At 31.1% G+C, this 20,934-nt stretch overlaps 1 protein-coding gene across 4 annotated transcripts; it reads left to right on the top strand.

Moving 5' to 3' along the window:
• Nucleotides 1-12,266: 12,266 nt before the first annotated feature.
• On the top strand, nucleotides 12,267-16,860 carry LOC107419047 (rhamnogalacturonan I rhamnosyltransferase 1). 4 transcript variants are annotated; one of them, XM_016027766.4, is made up of 9 exons: nucleotides 12,267-12,662; nucleotides 12,794-13,298; nucleotides 14,038-14,105; nucleotides 14,198-14,286; nucleotides 14,420-14,585; nucleotides 14,748-15,037; nucleotides 15,134-15,338; nucleotides 15,446-15,603; nucleotides 16,035-16,860. In XM_016027766.4, the coding sequence occupies exons 2-9, from the start codon at nucleotides 12,992-12,994 to the stop codon at nucleotides 16,279-16,281; spliced, it is 1,530 nt and encodes a 509-aa protein (XP_015883252.1). In that variant the 5' UTR covers nucleotides 12,267-12,662; nucleotides 12,794-12,991; the 3' UTR covers nucleotides 16,282-16,860. The 4 variants fall into 4 exon arrangements, with proteins under 4 accessions (XP_015883252.1, XP_015883251.1, XP_024929527.1 ...); XM_016027765.4 differs by having other exon boundaries at nucleotides 12,779-13,298; XM_025073759.3 differs by having other exon boundaries at nucleotides 12,267-12,667; nucleotides 12,779-13,298.
• The last annotated feature ends 4,074 nt before the right edge of the window (nucleotides 16,861-20,934 follow it).

Below are 20,934 nucleotides of genomic sequence, written 5' to 3'. Positions count from 1 at the left end.
GTAATTTATCATTCCAAGCACACAAGGTATTGTGAAATAAAAAGTATGAACAAAATGTAAAGTTTATAAATAAGACATATGATGTTTTGTATGCAAGAAATTGAAGAGAATTTTAAGAGCTTCAAGTACTCTAAAGAGTGTTTAGAGTTGCAAGTGAGTGCTTTCATGCAGATATGTAAACAATAATGCAAAAATAAATGATAATAAATATTAACAAGATAAGGAAGCAACCTTTTAATCAAGTTAAAAGGCTTTATCTTTTGAGGTCTTTGTTCGACCTTCATAATCATAAAATCAAAAAAATACTCTAAGACAAAAAATAAATATTAGTAGTTTGGTACATTAAACATACAATGTTAGTGGCTCTTCCAAACATGTAAGACAACCAATGACAATGAGAAAAATAAAGAGAGAAAGCAGAAAGAGCAATGTCATGGTGAGTTAGTAGTATTTTATGTTATTTTTATAATGAAATATAGCTTCACGCTTTTCGCAAAAGTGAGAGATTAAGAGAATATAGGTAGGTGCTTTAGAGTATAGGTTCTACTATTACAAGAGTGAATAGTGCAAGATAAGCTCTTGCAGGATTTACTCCGATGGGATTTCTTGAAAGGAGTCTTATAGTATTTATGGGTTCAAAAGTTCTCACCCCCTTCCTTCTTCAGATGAGCAAGAAAGACTCTTAGTCTAGGAGAAAATAATTGATATTAATGTCCAAAAGAGAAACGCAAGTCCAAAAGGTAAAGAAATGGGCTTAATATGATAAGGATCAAAAATTGCACGAGAGAATAAAAATTATCTTTCCTCATCCATATGTGTAATGCCTTTAGTTTAGAGGTCAAAAAACAGGTATATTTACTCAAAACAAAAATCCTTGCAGGATTGACCTAAAATATACGTAGAATTTATTGTTCATTCTTACAAAATCCTAGAAAACAGAAAACCTTGCAAGTTTAAATTAAATATCAACAAAATTTATTGTTTATTCATGGAAAAGACCAATGAAGAAAAGATCAAAATAATTTTAGGCTTTTTTGGCAAACTTGGATCCTTTGAAAAGGCTTTGGCATCTTGAAAGAAAGATAAACATAGGCTTTTCATGTATTTAGGGTCCATTATCACTTTAAAAATAATATTTAAGTTTAAGAAAATTAATTTTTAAAATTTATAGTACTTTTGATCCAACATAGTTTATTTTACGAGTGGGTTAGTAACCCTTAAACAAGTCATATTTTGCATAAAAATAAACTAACTTGAGCCCTTACCATGATATTATGCCAACTAATCCTATCTCCATTTATTAACCCAATATGGTAGTTGGGATTACTTGTCATTTAAGATAAAATATTTTTATATAAAAGGCACACTTAAGCTTATTAGGCCTAAAAGATTTTAAATCCCTCAAAATTGGCCATCGACAAATCTTATGCTTAAGGTAAATTGTGATTTGAACAACTTTACTAACTCTTTAAATGAGTTGATCGATTGTGGCTCCAAACTATAAAACTATGTTAAAGCCACCCCTTTCAAACTCATCACTTCTCGCTTGCTTTCTAGTATACCAAGTTGGAGCATCATATTGCAGTATTATTGAACATGGTCCTTGCGATTAGACCTTCTATCAAAAATGTTAAATTTTAAGGCTACAAAATCAAAAAGTATGATTGGTGTTAACTATCTAGCCTATAAATGGTGTGCAAACCAAGTTCATGATCCATGCATCATCCAATTTTTCGACCATGCATTTTTACTCTTCATGTAGCAACTCTCTCAAATCTTCTCTATCTCCTATCTGATTTTTTTTTTTTTTTTACCGTTTTCTCTTGTGAGACCATTCCCCTAGCCTTGATGTTTCCTCCTGGTCTTGTTCCAAAAATCTTTTTGTTTCATCACTCCCTAAATGTATTCTTTGAACTGAAATTCCTTACTTTTTATAAGGATTTCCAAAATGTTATTGTACTTTGATATGGTTCTAGATGTTATCTCGAGATTTTTAGTGGGATTCTTAGTTCAAGGATTCTTCTATTCTCTCTTCAATATAAGAGTCCTTACTTCATATTCTTGGTTTTTTTTATTCCTTTATCAATTTTCTATGTCTTATCACTAATGTCCTTCTAAATTAAATAAGTTGACTCCAAGCAAAATCCAATCTGGTAATGTTGGATCAAGATTCATATAAAGCTATGGACAAATGGAGTTCCATCTTGAGTCTAATTTTACAGGGTCTGACTAAACGACCACTATATGATTTATTGGTTGATTTGGTGAAACTGCTCTAAGATGGAGATAATAGCTGACATATTTTCTTGCATATCTTCATAAGCCACTTGAAGAGCAGCAATTAACTCTTCAGCAATGGTTGAAGGAGATAATCTATATTGGTTGTCATCATGGCATTTGGAAATCGTATTGCTAATAGTTAAGCATAGTCTTTATTTTTTGGTTTTTTTAGAGGTATAAATCACACTGATATTTGTGAGAGTATCCCAACTGCTGCATCAAACTGTAGAAGTACATTTTCGCACCTCCATGCTTCACCAAGTCATTAATTTGAATTTGAAAAACAAGAAGGAACGTGAAGATCCTTAGGGTATTGGTGTAGTACCAACCTTTGACATTCAAGTCAGTAAGAGTGTTTTGGATGACAAAATGGCATTACGGTTTCTAATTATGACAAACATTTGATGCAAATCATAATGGAATATATATATATATATATATATATATATTTATACTTCTTTGGTATGAGGCAACTCACCAAATCTTAATGGGCTAAATCATAGAACCTCATTTTAGGAAAGTAGGGTTTTCTAAGAAAGTAGGGTTTTCTAAGAGATTACTGGATTAAAGTGATATATGTTGATCAAATGACATAAAGGATATTTGCCTAAACCTTTTCCTTAAACCATACATGGAATGCAATCGACTGAATATCTCGAGCATTATAAGAGAAAGACAACCACAGATATGATTAGCATGTCATATAGATACTTTCATAGGCCATTCAACCACCAAGCCCAAAACTCAAGCTCGGCCATTCCAAGTACTCACTTAGCATATGGAACATCCTCCAGGACCTAAATTCATATCCAAACTCAAATAAACCTAGAAGAACTCCAAATAGTTACAAGGCTTATTGCTTGGTCATTAGTTACTTACACTTTTAATCTTTATTTAGCTCAAAATTACAAATCACACATCGAAATGAATCATACCCATGCAACCATTACTTTTAACCTTAGCTTTTTGTATGAAAATTCTTTAGAGGGTTCAAGAATCAAACTCAAATCAATTCTAGTAAGTAATATAAATATTTTAATTTTAAGTTCAATTTTCTTTTCCCAAAAATTGGATTTACATTGGTTTTATTAGTTGGATAATACATAGTTTCTGCAAAAGGCAACTAGTATGTCGGAAAGGAGATTTCAAAAGGGGAACGAGGGAGAATGCAATTTGAAGCTGTGGGGTTTGGGTGCAAAATGACTTTTATTGTTCTACATTACAATCATATGTTCAGCATATACTATGTATGTTAAGGATTTTGATAAGTTTTGGGTGCCAATGTGTCAAGAAAAAAAGTTTGGCGTGTGCACTATTCAAAAACTAATATAGTTTGCAATGCATTCGTTTCAATGTACTTTATTTTTATTAATGCTAGATGTAACATTAACTATTATATCTTTTTTAGATAGGATTCGTTTAGCACTGCTTAGGTCAAATATTATAGACAAGTAGCTAGGTTGATATAAAACATATAAAAAAAAAAAGGATTAATATACATGTTGCATATTTCTGGATTGTTTTGGAATAGGTTTTGGAAAGCAAAGTAAGAATTTCAATATTTCATGTTAATATAGTATCAGTATATATATCTCATAATCATGCATTAAACTCAGAACTTATCTATAGTTTTTGATAACTTTGGTTTTGATAACTTTGGTGGTTGATGGGTCTTTAACTAGTCCTATTCTATAACTTTTACCAACCCTAGCTAACACAAGTTTAAAATTATAGGAGTAGAATACTCAATAAAAGTAGTACCAAATTGCTAATATAAAATTAAGCACCAGTCACCTACTATTTTTGAATTTAACCAAAAGAAAAAAGACTACTAAATTTTTGAAATTCCAAGAAATTAATACAGCACAAGAGATGCCAACCTTTATAATAAAATCTTCTTTGTTAGTTCTTATCAATTTGTCACATACTAGTCATATGACTTTCCAATAAGTGTGAAAACAAGGAAATTTAACCAGAACCACATTCATATCCCATCCTACTCACTTGTATATATCACATATCCACATACTGAGTCCTAGTGAGCATGATTTCCTTAGCTAGGTAGTCTAAAGGGTTTATTTGTTTGTGGGATTAATGCTCAAATTTATAGGTTCAAAAAAGATATTTTCTCTTTTTGCAGTTGAAAATAATTTAGGAAAGTTTCCTTCTAAATGGTAGAACTTTTTATTCCCATAAATATGTACGAGGGGCACTGCATATTGTAATACAAGCAAACATGTGAAAAAATCGTACGCACATGCGATTTATTGATTCTGATGGCAAGGGCAAGAAAGCACTTTATTTCATTCTTTCCTTTTTTTAGGTAATATGTTTCATTCTTTTCTTGTTTTTATATCCCTCCTCCGCCATATTCTCTTTTCTTTATTATTATTATTATTATTGGTTAACTTTTTGCGAGAGAAAATTTTATACAAATAGTATGGACTTTATTAAAGGGTAATAAATTATAAAAATGGGATATTAATTTTATATATCATATGGGATATTAAATAAAGTGCATGACATGTACACAATCTTCTACCATTGGAAATAAAAATTATAATGATATATTTCAGTCCTTCTCATTGACCATTTCTAAATTAATTTGTTTCATTTTAGAAATAAGTGCGTTTCAAATAGACCTAAAATATTCGTTAAAAAAAAAAAAGAAGACTTTAAATAAAATAAAATAACTTTAATATTTACTTATTTGAGGCTGGAAGATGATTAAATAATTAAGTAGATTCTCTAACTTGTGCGGTTAACTGATTTAGATAAGAAACAAATATAGAAAAAAGAATAACTTTAATGGCTAAATTTAATAAAAAAATGTGGCTTCGAATTATTAATTATGATATATTTAATTTACCTTATTAGTGGACAAGCATGGCATATTGATGATTGATATCCACCTAACCCTTTACTCGATGGGTCATTGGACTCCTTGTAAGGTGTAAGCACTAAGCACTTCTCAAGTACCTATCCAACTGTTTCATATAATGCCATTTTCTCAAACTAATGTTTTTGCACTCATTCGAACTTTGCTTAATTATGTAATTTTTAAATCTAAACCACCTGAGATGAACTTAAATTGGTAAGCCCTTCATATATGCACTCTCCTTTTAGATTAAAAATTGTTTTAAATATAAAAAAATAAATAAATCTAAAGTAACTTGTTTTCAAAAAAACAAAAAAAGAAAGTAAGGAAATGAAATCTAAATACCTTATTTTCCTCCACTCCCTTTTTTAAAGAAGAAAATTATTTTATAAATTTATATAGTTATATAATTATATGAAAAACAATCTCATTTTGCAATAAGGCCGTTGGCACAGTAGCCTTTTTAATGTATAAAATACTCGTTTAACATCAATCTTATATTCATGCCCACTTTGTACATCACCTTAATTATTATTTTCAACTACAAAATTAAATTTGATTTTATTCTTATCAAAAGAAGAAATTGTTTATAAAGTCAATTGCTTTAATAAACTTAAAAATATAGATTTCTTTTAATCAAAAAGTTGAAAAATAGGGATTTTTGATCCATTCTGCTAGACCACTTTGTCACAGTCAAATAATATCCAAGTAGTTCGGTAGGCAGGTGTTGTATAATATTGACATTTTCAATTTTCCATTTCCATTTTTTTTTAAATTAAAATATAATACTTGCCACATAAATTAATCTTTATGAAAAATCATTGATAAGAAAGTAAGAATTACAAGGTGATCATAGATTTGACCAAAACCATATTGCCGATGAAGGTAAAATAAAATTTTGTTTCTGCAACAAACTATACTCCTTATGTAGCTAAAATTAACTAAATTACTCTATCCTATATGTCTTTTTTCAAACAAATGAAATATCTCTAATAATTAAAAGTATTTTTCCATTTCCATTTATTAAATTAACAAAAATAAAACTACCGAGATCCTTTTATCATTTAAATGTTTTTCCTAAAAATTAAGCACATATATCCAATTGAACACATAATTTGTTAGATACTTATATATATATATATATATATATAACAAAGAATTCGAAGCATTTTTGATTTTTTGTTTTGTAAATGAAAATTTTCAGCCACTTATTTTTTGTTTTCTAGAATATTGACATTTTTAATTTTCCATTTCTATTAAAAAAAACTAAAATATAATACTTGCCTCATAAATAAATCGTGATAGAAATTCATAAATAAGAAAATAAGAATTACAAGGTGATCATAAATTTGATCTAAACCATATTGCCCATGAAGGTAAAAAAAAAAAAATTTGAAATTTTACTTCTGTTTTAAACTATACTCCGTGGCTAAAAATTAACTAAAATTACTCCATCCTATATGTCTTTTAATATTTCAAACAAATGAAATATCTCAAATAATTAAAATAATTTTTCCATCTTTTAATGTATTTTCCATTTGTTAAATTAACAAAATTATAGCAACCGACATATTTTATCACTTATTTATTTATTTTTCCAAAAAATTAAGCCAATACATCCAATTGAACACATAATTTGTTAGATATTTTTATGTATAAGTTGGAAGCATTTTTCAGTTTTTATTTTTATTTTTCGTTTTATTTAGGAAAATTTTCAGCCCCTTAACCAGAAAGACCCAACACAAACAAAATGAGGCTGATCGACGACCCCCACATCAAGAGGCCGTATCTGCCAACAGAATCTCAACCACCACATACCAAGTCAGCGCGTGCTTTTCACTTTCCACATACAACGACTCTCTCACGCCCTATTTAGAAATAGGCATCCAATCCGAGCATGTTTCTAATATTCCCAAAGTATGTATTCCCGTTTAATACTGAGATGACTCTGAGATGACTCCACACATATAAACTGTACTCCCTGTACTAGATGGCGAGCATGTATTTTGAAAATATAATAATTTTTTTGAGCTAATTGCAAACATTTTTTTTTAAAATTTAATTTAAATACAAATTAAATTATTTAATTTCAAAAATGTTATTAATTTCTTTTTAAATTTTAAAAAGTTATTATTTTTTATTTATTTTATTTATATTTTTTTAAAATAATATTATTTATATGTTGAAATTTTTAAAAATTAAAAATTTAAACTATAATTAATATAAATTTCAATGGGTTGAAATGTAATATATTGTTTTTTTCCCTGCCCAAGCCTTCTTTTTCCGTCGAGTACTAGTTGGCGCGTGCAAAACGATATCGCTAGCTAACAGTGTACTAACAATTCCATCTCGATCAAAGATTTGAAGCGAGGGCCCACAACGGCGGGGTTTTGCAGGAATGGAGATGATGATGTGTTGGAAAGCCTCTTAGATTTTGACACATGTCCGACATAGCAAATCCAGATTTCACAGGATTTTTCGTACCAAATCGGACGGAAACAGACCGTCAAGCTCAGCTCCGTTTAAACGGTGCAACCGACACTCTGACGGAGCTTGACATCAATAAGGCCAGTTGTCACTGTGCTTATCGCCAAAATACCATCTTTTTCAACGAAAAGTTTAGGGAATCTCATTGACTCGTAATAGGCAATAAAGGCATTTCATTCATGATTCATGTGCTATTTCCAATCATAAAATGCTTTCTTTTTTATTATTTAATTTTTATTTTGTGAACAGGTCCTGACCACTCGCTTTTTATTTAGTTCCAAGAAATGAAAAAAAAAAAAAAAAAAACAAGGAAAGCATTTTATACCAATGAGACTTTGCTTTTTCTATTTTGGTTTTTTTTTTTTTTTCAAGGTTTAAATAATTATTCATTTTCCTAAGTTATGAATTTTTTTTTTCTCTCTTGAAAGATCCTAAGTTATGAATTTATATTAAATGCTCTTCGTATGCTTTCAATTTTCAGTTGATGTTATTGGTGGACTTCAAACGTTACTTTTGGTCTAAACTTTTTTTTTTTCGTTTCGTGGGTTTTGTGTTTTTTACCTTTGAGTATCCTATGTCGTACTTATATCCTTTTTTCCTTTTTTTTTTTTATCTAATATAATCTAATTAATTATTTTTGTTAAAAAAAAAAAGAAAGAAAGAAAACAAAAGCATTTTCAATTTTTTGCTAACTATGACCCATGGTAATAAAGTACTTTCTATACAATAATATTACAATTCATATATCTTCTTGTGTTTTATCCTGTTATATATCAACGAAATGAATAAAATTGTACATCAAATTGTCTATATTTTTGTATTTATAAACTTTGCTAAATATTAAAATTTCCTTCAAATCTTAGGTTTGAACATGGTTGAATGAGAAGATTTCCTTCAAATTTTAAATTTAATCAGATCTGAATGAAATTCTCCCCTTTAATATAATTGTTCAAAAAGGAGAAAGAACAAAAAAAAAAAAAAAAACTATGTTTTGTTTTGTTTTAAAAAAAACTACATATGTTTTTCATTGACTTTTATTGAAAAATAGATTATGACCAACCTTAAATCAAGTCTAAAACAATTTTGTTTATCAATGAGTGAGTTTGATTATGGTTTTGTGTTCATCATAGTTCTAATGATTGCTAGACATAAAAAATAAAGTTAATTACATTTTAATTATCTTTTAATTTTGTAACATATTGTATTTTGTTTTTGTTCTATATACATTAAGCTTAGTTTCCTATGATCCTAATAGTTATGGTTTTTAACCTTATAATGCAATTATAATATATGAAGTGTGACTTTTACAAACTAAATTGGATGTTTTACACTTTGTTAAGTTATGTGGATTATCTTGAACATAATTTTTTATTTTTGACACTTAATGATAATTGGATCAACGTGAATAGGCAATTAACCGTGAGAAGTAGATGCCTATCATGGGTCGGGATTAGGATTAAATCGGGATATCAAGTCGTGCCTGGAGCGCTAGGTTTAACATGCCATCTTCCCATTTAGGGTCTTTTTTTTTTTTTTTTTTTCAATTTTTTTTAGTTAAAAGAAAATACATTTGCTAACATTCAAGTTTTTAATTCGGATATTATTATTGTTATTTATTTTAATATTGGGATGGTGGATTTGAAACTCAAGTTTATTACTTATCAAATTACTATTTCAGGCAAATTTAATTCTCGAATTTAATCTCCAAATCCAATATTGGAAAATAAAAAAAAAAACAAAAAAATCAATTGATCTCCCTAAAGAAGGAGATTAACATTTTCTATGGAAACCACAAAACGAATAAAATATAACATTTAAAAGTCAGGAAAGTATTCCTTTGAAAAAAAAAAAAAAAGTAAGGAAAGTAATTATTTTCCCAAACAAATAAATATATTATTATATTTTTTTTTCCCGACTAGATATATTGTCATAATTAGAATACTAGATAACTAATCACATCGCGAAAGCCACTCTAGTTATTTCATAGGTGAGTTACAATAAACAATAACATAGCAAATCAATTTCAGAAAAAAATAAAACTAAAAACAAAAATAGCAAATATGTTAGGCCTAGTTCATTAGCCCCCCCCCAAAAAAAAAAAAAGTTTGGTCCAGTAAATTCTTAATTATAAATTAATTTAAAAAAGTAGCAAAAGTATAAATTTTAAATCTCACAACTCGAACATCCAAACAAAAACTATTATTTTTTTAAGAGTTTGTTTATTTTTATTTTATTTTATTGTTTAAGATTAATTGATTCACATCTTTAAAGTAAATTCCATAATCCATATGAACTAATTACAGTGTAATTTCAGTTTATATGTGTAGAAAATGAATTTACAAGCTTAAATTTTATTATTGAATCATAAAAGAAAAAATATTATTCCCTTCATAAAAGCGTTTTATGCATTGTGGTAAATTTTAGCAAAATTGTTATCACCCTTATTACCACACAATATGGTCATATTTAAAATATAAAATAATTTTGTGTAATTGATAGTTGCACCTGATGCAATAGTACCTATGTACTGGACCCCATCAAAACTTCTTAAATTAAGTAATCAAAACTTCTTAAATTAAGTATTTATATGAGTGACCTTATAGAATTCTTTGTGTTACATCCTTATCTTTAATCACTCCAAACAGAAAAATGACAAATGTGTATATATTTGTTTCGCAAAAAACAACAATTAAAATATGACTTTAGATGCCATTGAAAGAAAAAAAAAAAATGACAAAAGTGTATCTATTGGACAAGAATTTTTTCCATTTCATTACAATTGGAGGATTTTAATTTGAGTGAACCAAATTGTACCATGTCAATTTCAAATCCAATTGTTAGAATTATTTCATATCATCACCGTTAATTCAAAACAATCTCATTAGTTATTGATTAATGTTATTTTCCTTATATTGATATAGAATTAAAAATAAATTAGTAAAATATATCTATCCAAAATATAAGTGCTAATGTATTGCTCTTAAGGAGGGAAAAAAAAAAAATCCCAAAATACAATCACAATAATATATTATCATGGAGATATATTATTTCATTTTTTTAAATTCAAATTTATCAAAAGATAATAATCATGGAGATATAATATATATTATTTTGATTACATTTTACGAATGTTCATACACTAAAAAAGTATAAACATCCTTACCATAGAATAATTATTTATATATAATACTAATATATATATATAATCATTCATATATGTTTTTGTTATTATATACAATTAAAATACTTAATATATTTTTTGTTAAGTGCTTAAATTTCAATTTGCAATTTTTAATAATTTTGAAATAACAGTTTATATACATTAATCAGATTGTCAAAAAAATTTAGTTATTGGTTAGTAGATTTTTGTTGATTTTTTCATAATCCATAGTAAATTTAGAATAAACCTAAGTTACATATAACTTCTTAAATTCTGACTAAAAAAAACTACAAACTCTTTTTTTATTTTTTGTTTTTTCTTTTGATAAAAAAGTATAGGATCTTCAAAATGCATATTTGATGAGCTGTACATATTGTATATAAAGGAGGAGACTGAAAGTTAACTTGGAATTAACTTGTTTTATTATTTAATTTTAAACATATATATTATATGTTATTTTTATTTGCATTTTAGGATTTTTTTTTTCCACAAAAGTAATCAATTAGTAATTATGTTTTGGATATATATGTTATTAATTTATTTTTAATTCTCTATCATATAAAGAAACTAACGAGATTATTTCCAAGTTAATGATGATTGGTGGGATAACTCAAAATCTAAAAAATTAACATGACCCCAAATCGAGTAATGAAATGGAGATAATGTTTGTCCATATATATTTGCTTCCGAATAAATAGTAATTGAATAAAGTGAAAACATGTTTTCTACTTTTAGAAACAAGAAGACAAGAGCCAAGAGGTGCTATGTAACATATATTAATTTGTTTAAAGGCTGTGCTTAACCAAAAAAAAAAAAAAAAAAAAGGGGGGAAAAAAAGAGAGCTAAATATTAATAAATATCAAACGGAAATAAAAAGAATGAAATGTCAATACATGTAACACACCAAAGTGAAACAAGGAATGTCAAAAGGCTTTGCAACCATATTATGGTGATTCTTCTTTTTTTGTATACTTTGAATAAAAGCTGTAAATTTTGTGGCTAAACCTTTTGTCTTTAATAAAATCTGCTGGGCAAAATCTTCTTTTTTTTTTTTAATACCAAAAATGAAATGGCATTATTCACAAAGTACAGAAACAAAAATAAAACAGCGATTAGGTGAATTAGATAAAAAGAGAATATTGACGGCGAAATCAAAGGAAAAGGGAAAATCTCGCGATAAATTGTCGGCGTATCGACAGCAGATTAGATTGAGTCTGAATGAAACGGCGAGCGTAAAAACTACCAACTCATACGGACTCCGCGAGAGAAGACCATCGGTCTATCGACGTGGCAGTCATCGAGAGCAAGATCGTTGACACATCTGAGAAAACCTTAATTCCCGTGGGGCCCATCCGTATCCTCATTTAGCTGGCTCGCATTTATTGGTTGATTTGTTTCAATTTAATCCCTCTCCACCCTCAGCTTTCTCCGAGTCGTAACTCTAGTCAAATGTTTAACCTAACCACGGTTTCAAGCAGCTGATCAAGCGGTGTACGTCACCCGCATCCACTCTTTCTCACATTACACACTCTTCTCTCTTTTTCTCTCTCTTGCCCACCACGCGTATTCATTCACGGGGCTCGTCAATTCTTCTCTCTTTATATATATATAACGGACTCGATTCGGTGCTCGCCGGCCGTTGACGGCGAGACTCTCCGGCGAAATTTAAACGCCGGGAAATTCATTGGATCGTGGTGAGTAGCTCAGCTCGCATTCTGGTTCCAATTCACCGGAGAAAATCTTCGCAGCGACGGGCTTGGTGAGCGGCGAAGAGATCGGGTTTTGTGCAATGCACGAGGTGTAGAAGAGATTTGGAGGTGTATTTTTAAAGAATATTTGCAGTGATTGTTGAATGTGGTAAGGTTGGGTGTGATTAAGGTTGGATTTTTTGGATCTTGGTTTTTTTTTTTTTTTTTTTTTTGGTCTTATTATTTTTTTTTTTTTTGTTCTTTTTATGTTTCCTTACATGGCAGTTTCGGATCGGATAGGTCAAAGAGCACGAGAAAGAAAGTTGTTTCTGAGTGGAATCTGATCAATTCGGCGAAAATTTTGGAATTTTTTTTTGAGTTGTCTGAATTTCGATCCGGCATTGAAGTTAATTTTGATGAGAATCTAAGCGAGCCAAAAAAACGGAAGAGGCAGTGAATGATTAATGTTGTAGAAGGAAGAGAAAAAGTGGAGGATTGATGTGCAGGATAGAGAAGAAACAAAGAGAGGGTACGATGGGATTAAAGGCATTAGGTGGAGAGAAGCTAAAGAGCTCGATGAATATGTCGTCGTCTTCGAGGTCCAAAATGAAGCTCTGGATGATACGCGCAACAACGTCTATTTTGCTCTGGACCTGTATCGTCCAGCTGACTGCGCTGGGTGACATGTGGGGGCCTAGGGTTTTGAAAGGTTGGCCTTCCTGTTTCTCTCAGGAGTCTGCAGCCGCCTCTGCGGTTTTGCAAGACAAGACTCCCTCTGTCCCCGCACGAGTTCTTCCTCCCAAGAGTGAGTTCCTTATTTATTTTATTTTTTTTAAAAAATATTTTTTAATCGAATGTGAATATGTTTGTGATTTTTTTTGGCAAACTATGATCCTTTTCCTATCACTGTCTGGACAATTGGTGTGAACGGTATTGCTCTTTCTTGATCCTGATTATTGGGAATTATGAAAATTATTTTTGGTTTCTGAAATTGGAATACGTAATAATCATACCATCATGTTCGGTGTGTTATTTCATTTCTTCTTTTTGAGGAGCTGCATAAATTTTCTTGAAAGGAATCCACTTTTTATTGAGGTATGACGTATCAGAAGAATTGTCAAATTTCATTTCACCTGTCTGTCTCAAAGTGGCAAAACCGACAAATTTCTTAAGAAGTGATAAATATTGGTTTTATAGCATTGTTGCTCACCTTTCTTGTGCAAAACTCGCGCTCAAGCATGTGCATTTTTCTTCCTTGCTTATTGGTTCTCCATGGAAGTGAGCCGCTCCACTGATAAAAACTGTTTAGCACTTCGTAAGAACAGAGCCAGTTGATATTGATCGATATGGGATACTGTAAAACTGGTGCAGACCAAGATATCACTATTTTTATTTATCTGAAATTCCATTTTGATTTACTTCCTATGGGCATTTGATTATGCTAATAAACTACTTTTCTCCTTGTTTCCCCTTGTTTCTTTTGAGTAATCTGTCGGCAATTATTAATTTGAAGTTCAATCTCATATATGTTATGCTGTGACTAGGGGTTTACAAGAACAATGGTTACCTGATGGTTTCATGCAACGGAGGACTCAACCAAATGAGAGCAGCGGTGAGTGGTTAGCCCAGTTCAATCTGTATGGTGATATAACTATTGTATGCTAGTTTTTTTCATTTTTTTTTAATTTTGGTTATCCTGTGCAGATTTGTGACATGGTTGCTATAGCTAGATATTTAAACGTCACACTTATAGTTCCTGAATTGGATAAAACCTCCTTCTGGGCTGATCCGAGGTGTGTGAAATATTTCTTTTTACGTTTAGAGCTGTTGATTGTTTATGTTCTATAATGATAATAATTTTTTCCCTTAGTCTGAGTTCAGGTTGTGTTACTTACGTATTCAAAATGTTGTTACTTAATGTGCCAGCGAGTTTCAAGACATATTTGATGTGGATCATTTCATTACATCCTTGAGAGATGAGGTCCGCATATTGAAAGAATTGCCTCCTAGAATGAAGAGAAGAGTGGAACTAGGAATTATTTATACCATGCCACCAATTAGTTGGTCGGACATATCTTATTACCGGAATCAGGTCAGTTCTTATTTTTGTTTTCCATCTGGAACGAAACAGCTCTTGGACAAAATCTTAACATGTTTGCTTGAATGTTTGATATAAGATACAACTGGTATTGTTAAATTTTAATGTTTTTTCAACTCCTGAGATAATGTTTGTTACTGTAATTCTTTTCTTCAGATCCTTCCTCTTATACAAAAGTACAAGGTTGTGCATCTTAATAGAACTGATGCTCGTCTTGCCAATAATGGTCAACCTTTGGAGATTCAAAAGCTACGATGCCGAGTAAACTTCAGTGCTCTTAGATTCACTTCTCAGATAGAGGAGTTGGGTAGAAGGGTTATCAAGCTTCTAAGACAAAATGGTCCATTCCTGGTGCTTCATCTTAGATATGAAATGGACATGTTGGCATTTTCTGGCTGTACGCAAGGGTGCAACAATGAGGAGGTGGAAGAGTTGACGAGAATGAGGTGCTTTACTTATTTCATTAGTAATCAATTCATCTATGCAGTCATATATCCCCCCTCAATCAGTCTTTTATATATATATATATATATATTTGGCAGGTATGCTTACCCCTGGTGGAAAGAGAAAATAATAAATTCTGACTTGAAAAGGAAAGATGGTTTATGTCCTTTGACGCCCGAAGAAACTGCTCTTACACTGAGGGCACTGGACATCGATTCCAGTATCCAAATTTATATAGCAGCAGGTGAAATATACGGTGGAGAGAGGAGAATGGCAAGTCTGGCAAAGGCTTACCCGAAATTGGTAAGTGGATGAAAGTTGCAGGCTTATAGTAAACCTTCCTAAATTTTGTTTTCTGCTTATTCTTTTTGTTTCCTGTCTTAGATGTTGCTTTGGGTTTTCTTAAATAGGTAAGGAAGGAGACTCTATTGGAATCATCAGACCTGAGGTTTTTTCAGAATCATTCATCCCAGATGGCTGCATTAGATTATCTTGTCTCATTGGAGAGTGATATCTTTGTTCCCACATATGATGGAAACATGGCTAAAGTTGTTGAAGGTCATCGCAGGTACTGTTCTATCAAAAGTTTAGTTCTGAGTTCATGTAAAAAGCTACATTTAAATGTAAGGCAAAAGTAGTGGCTTGTATTGTTTGATTTTGGATCTCAGTCCCTGCCACTTTTGACTTACTCCATCTATGTATATATATGTATATATAAATATATAAATATATTTATATATATTTAGACATCTATTTATTCCCTTGATGCCAGCCGCTGCCAATTTAGGGCCTTTAGTGTATTTTAGTTTTAACCACTGCTAATTTAGGGCTTTAGTGTATTTAAGTTTTAGTCACTGCCAGGTTTTATTAGATGAGTACTCTGGTCAGGGGTTCTTCAAATCTGCTTCATAATATTGTTGTTATTTAGTGTGACCTTTCTTGTTGTTCAAGTTGGTAGTTGGAAATGACACTTCTTTTTTTGTGCTGATACTTTCTCAGATTTCTTGGATTCAAGAGGACAGTATTGTTGGACAGAAAGCTTCTCGTTGATTTGATAGACCAGTATAATAGTGGATCATGGAGTTGGGATGAATTCTCATCTGCTGTAAAGAAATCTCATGCAGGTCGTATGGGAAGCCCAACTAAAAGGTTGGTGATCCCAGACAGACCTAAAGAGGAGGACTATTTCTATGCCAACCCAGAAGAGTGCTTAGAATGGTCGGATGAACGATTAGGTAGTACGTGATATCTATGCTAGGACATTGTGACATTCACCAGTGTTCTCCAATAGTGCTAGCTTCTTTTAACACAGATCTTTAAGAAAGTTCCCTACAGAGGTATAGTGATAAGGATTTTGTTCAGAAGAGGCTATTATGAAGATAATGGGGGAGGTAAACTTCAAGAAAGCCCGAGAGGATCCATGGAATCCACCGGAGAACATCCTTATCTTTTATTATTCCAATAATCAATCCAATTCATGTATAGAAGCCACCCTAAAATTCAATAGGGTGAGAGCAGATCCTGCTGCATTGTGTGCCGGGATGCAAATATAGGGTTCTGTGTTCACTGGAACTGCAGAATCATGAAAGGTTAAATCTCTCGTCCTTTTTGTATTTTTTCTGTTTCTTTTGGATCACCATGGTCTCTCTGATTTTCTTCTAGCATATACTATAAGATTTTTCTGTTTGCACAGATCATTACCCCTTTCACATGTGTAGTGTGGGTCTAGTATCTCACAGGAAATGAAGCGTGTGACAAATTATGTATTTTTTTTTTTCTTTCTCAAATTACTTCATTAATTTAATTGTGCATGAGTGTTTATTTACACCGACTTCAGGGGGTTTTATTTGGGTTGACTTTGAGTTTTAATATGGATGGTCCTGAATTGCCACTTTATTGAATCTCTTCCACTTGAACAATGGGCATGCATACAAGGAGCAGTTTCGTCCGTAAGAGGGTAGTTTGAAAAAACTATATCCGATTGTGACAACCCAACCAATGAAGCTAGTCTGAGCATGACTTCTGGGCCATTGAAATTTTAGTTTTGTTTTCTTGTGTCAGCCTAGATAAGGTTCGTTGGGCTTAGAAGTTTGTGAAACAAACTGCTTATTTCTGCCATGGCCTAGATTGAATCTTTCTGTAAAACTAGAGTTATGTGCTCGTGATTCGTAATCAGGTATTTTTTGCAGATTACAAGATAGGTTATAGATAGATTCGATATAAAGTTTGGAGTTATTCGTGGACAGAGTGGCGAGTGTTTCTTTATTTTAACCGTTAGCTGCATTATGTTCTTTCCGTGAAGAGCTTTCAGTGAGGAATTTTTTATGGTCCCCATGAGAGAGAGAGAGAGAGAGAGAGAGAGAGAGTTCAAAAGGAAAAAGTGTAAGCAAACAATAATATATCAATAATTGAAAGAGAAGACGAATATTAATGGAGGGTATAAGATGATGACTGGATTGATAGGGACACTACTCTTATTGATGCAAAAAATTAATTACAGGATATAATTGGCTAAGACTAGCCGGAGCGTTTACCGATATTGGTAGGATCCTCGAATTATTTTATTTTATCAATCACGCATCTAATGAGGAACATTCCGGGTCTTGTTCTATCTTGTAAAGAAAAAGACCAAATTGTTTTGAGGGTATATGTGCTGTAAATTACCAAGAAATAAAATAATTTGTCAAAAAAAATTCTATATTCTCTATTTTATTAAGGGTTAACGATCAGGAAATTCTACAGTCCAACCTCTAAAAGGGGAGGTTTTAAGGGAAGTATGGTAAAACTTCATTTAAATGTGTAATATTTCAAAATGATAACATTTACCATAATTTTTGTAATGTTATCTATAAATTAGGTAATATTTTCCATAAATTTATAATTAGGTAACATTGTCCATAAATTCCAAAGCATAAAGGGTTAGGACTGTAGCGTGACCATTGTAAGAAAGGTAGATTTTGCTAGGCTGCTGGCAATGGAGGATGAACTTCGAACTTGCATTATACAATTTTATATATACATATATGTGTGTGTGCCATTCTTAATTAATTTATCGGCAATTAAAGTAATTGAAATACGACGGGGATAAATACCATGGAAACTAATAAAATATGTTTACACGTATTCGCTTTGGTTATATTGTTTATATGGAAATTCTATGGTGAGGACGGTCCGCATAAAGATCGTAATATTAGTGACGGTTTTTTATAGTATTAACGACAGTTTTTTAAAAAATCGTCACTAATACTATAAAAAACTGTCACCAATACTGTGTTCCGCATGAGGATCGTTCGCACCATAGACGGATTGATTGCTTATATATATATATATATATATTTGTTAAAATATATTTACACGTACTTGGCTAAGTCAAAAGTTCTTTTAGGTGAGAATTACATTTTTACTTGATATTTTTCGGTGTTGGTTTTATTTTATTTTTATTTTTTTATTATTTATAATTTTTTATTTATTTTTTATTGTTTTGGCTACATGAAGCTTAAATTTTTTGTACATTGTCTGGAGGAGTCACTAGTTTGTGTAAAATATAATCATCTCTATCTTGCATACCATATGGACCCCTCGAAACCTCACAGAAATTCAAAACTCCAATCTAGTAAAATCCAACTCCACAATTCAAGTTGAAATACTGCAAGACCATGAATCTAAAAAATGTCTCTGTACCATCAAAACCCCAAAAATAAATAAATAAAGGCCTTTAATTTATCCTTCCCCATCTAAAAAAATCCCCCAAATTGATAAACACAAACATCGGAAAAAGCAAAGCCCCAAAAATAAGTTTGAAAATTAGCAAATGAAGCTCTCCCACTCCACTGAAAAAAGCAACAAGAACCCCAGCGCCCAATTTTCTTCCAAAGTTGTCCAAAACAAGCATATGGGAGTATCCAAAACGCACACTAGCAGAGAGAATTCACCCAAAAAATGAAGAGAGAAAGGCTGGATAATGGCATATAAGTTTCCACATATATATATATATGTAAGTATAATTATTTGAGCTAGTGTCTTACGAAAAAACCCCAAAAAAAAAAAAAAAAAAAACTTCCTTTAAATTATATATTTTTAATAGAAAAAGTAAAAACAATCATAAAATAAAAATATCCAAACCATTCGAAACATTATTTATTGTTGTTTCCATTATTCATCTACTAACTCTGAAATCGCCATTCTCCATGAAGTGTGAAGAAAACGACTGTGCATTGTGTGGCGGTAAAGCCATTTTTGGATTAAGCCTTTTGACAAAGTCAAAGTCGGTGGGTAGTATATATATTGTCTAAAGCACACCTCAAGTTGTGATAATAGCTTACATAAAATTGTTTTTTTTTTTCTTTCTTTGTCGCCTTCCTCCACTATAAATATATGTTTCACTTCCTTTGTTTTATAGATATAGAAATACAGAGAAAGGAGAGTATCAGGGAGAGAATTTTTAAAAAATTTCTCTTAAATATTTGTGTTTTTTTATTATTAGAGAGAGTGTGTTCTTTCTTATTATAAAATAGAGGGTATTATTAATTGTGTTATTTTTATTTAGAGAAAAATTACTCTATCTATTTACTATAGTGAAATCCTTCTATAATTTCCTATTATTTTATGTCTAATTTATTTGAAAATTATCACACACAAAATTTTCATTTTTATAGTTTTTATTTTAGTTGTAATTATGTGCTCAATACTACAATATCTTAATAGTGGTATCAGAGCGCCAGGTTTATAGCCAGTTTTTTGTGCTACAGTCAGATCCATTTAGTGCAAAAGTAGCACCTTCAATAATTGTGGTGAAATATGAAATAGAAAAATTTAATGGGAATAATTTCTCATCGTAGAAGATAAGAATAAAAGCAATTTTGAAAAAAGATAATTGCTTGGCGACAATTGAAGTTAGGCCCGCAAAGATTTGCAAATGGAATGAGATGGATGACAATGCTATTGCTAATCTGCACCTATGACTAGCCCATGAAGTATTGCCAAGCATGGTAGAAAAAATTACAGCAAAAGCGATATGGGATGCTCTAAGAAAATTATACGAGGCCAAATTACTACACAATAAAATATTCTTAAAGAGAAAGCTTTACGCTCTTCAGATGATGGAGTTAACTACTGTGATTGACCATATCAACACCCTCAATACTTTATTTTCACAACTCACAACAATGGGGCATAATATAGACACAGTTGATGGTGTTTAAATTCTGCTTCAAAGTCTATCGGATTCGTATAATTAACTCATTGTCAACTAAACCAACAACATAGAAATTCTAATCTTTGATGATACTACAACTACGATTCTTGAAAAAGAAAGTCGGTGCAAGAGCAAAAAGATAGATTGGGAAGCTTACAATAGGTTGAAGCTTTGACGATGACGAGAGGGAGATCAACGGAACATGGTCCCAGTGGGAGTCAAAACCAGAGTAATCAAAATCCAAAAGTAAAAAGAATGTCAAGTTTCATCACTATGGTAAGAAAAAGCACTACAAAAGTGAGTATTGGCATCTTAAGAAGAATGAAGAAGCCAAAGGAAAAATACTGAGTTGTTAAAAACTCAAGATTATGTGGTAAGTACCTCGGATGATGGTGAAATTTTATATAGCGAGGCAACAACAGTTGTTGAAGGCAGAAGAAGGTTTGTCGATGTTTGGCTTATGGACCCAGGAGTAACATGGCATATGACCCCTAAGAGAGAATGGTTCCATCAATATGAACCTATCTCAGAAGGATTTATGTTCATGGGAGACTATCATGCTTTAGAGATTGCTGATATTGGTACAATCAAATTGAAGATGTATGATGACACAATTTGCACCATTCAGAAGGTGCCACAAGTGAAGGGCTTGAAGGAAAATCTATTGCCTTTGGGACAATTAGATAATAGTGGGGTGTGAGACCT

Source organism: Ziziphus jujuba, chromosome 2, assembly GCF_031755915.1.
Source record: "Ziziphus jujuba cultivar Dongzao chromosome 2, ASM3175591v1".
In the NCBI taxonomy this organism is placed as follows: domain Eukaryota; kingdom Viridiplantae; phylum Streptophyta; class Magnoliopsida; order Rosales; family Rhamnaceae; genus Ziziphus; species Ziziphus jujuba.
The sequence above is the reverse complement of the archived record's forward strand: the minus strand, read 5'-3'. Positions and strand labels throughout refer to the sequence as shown.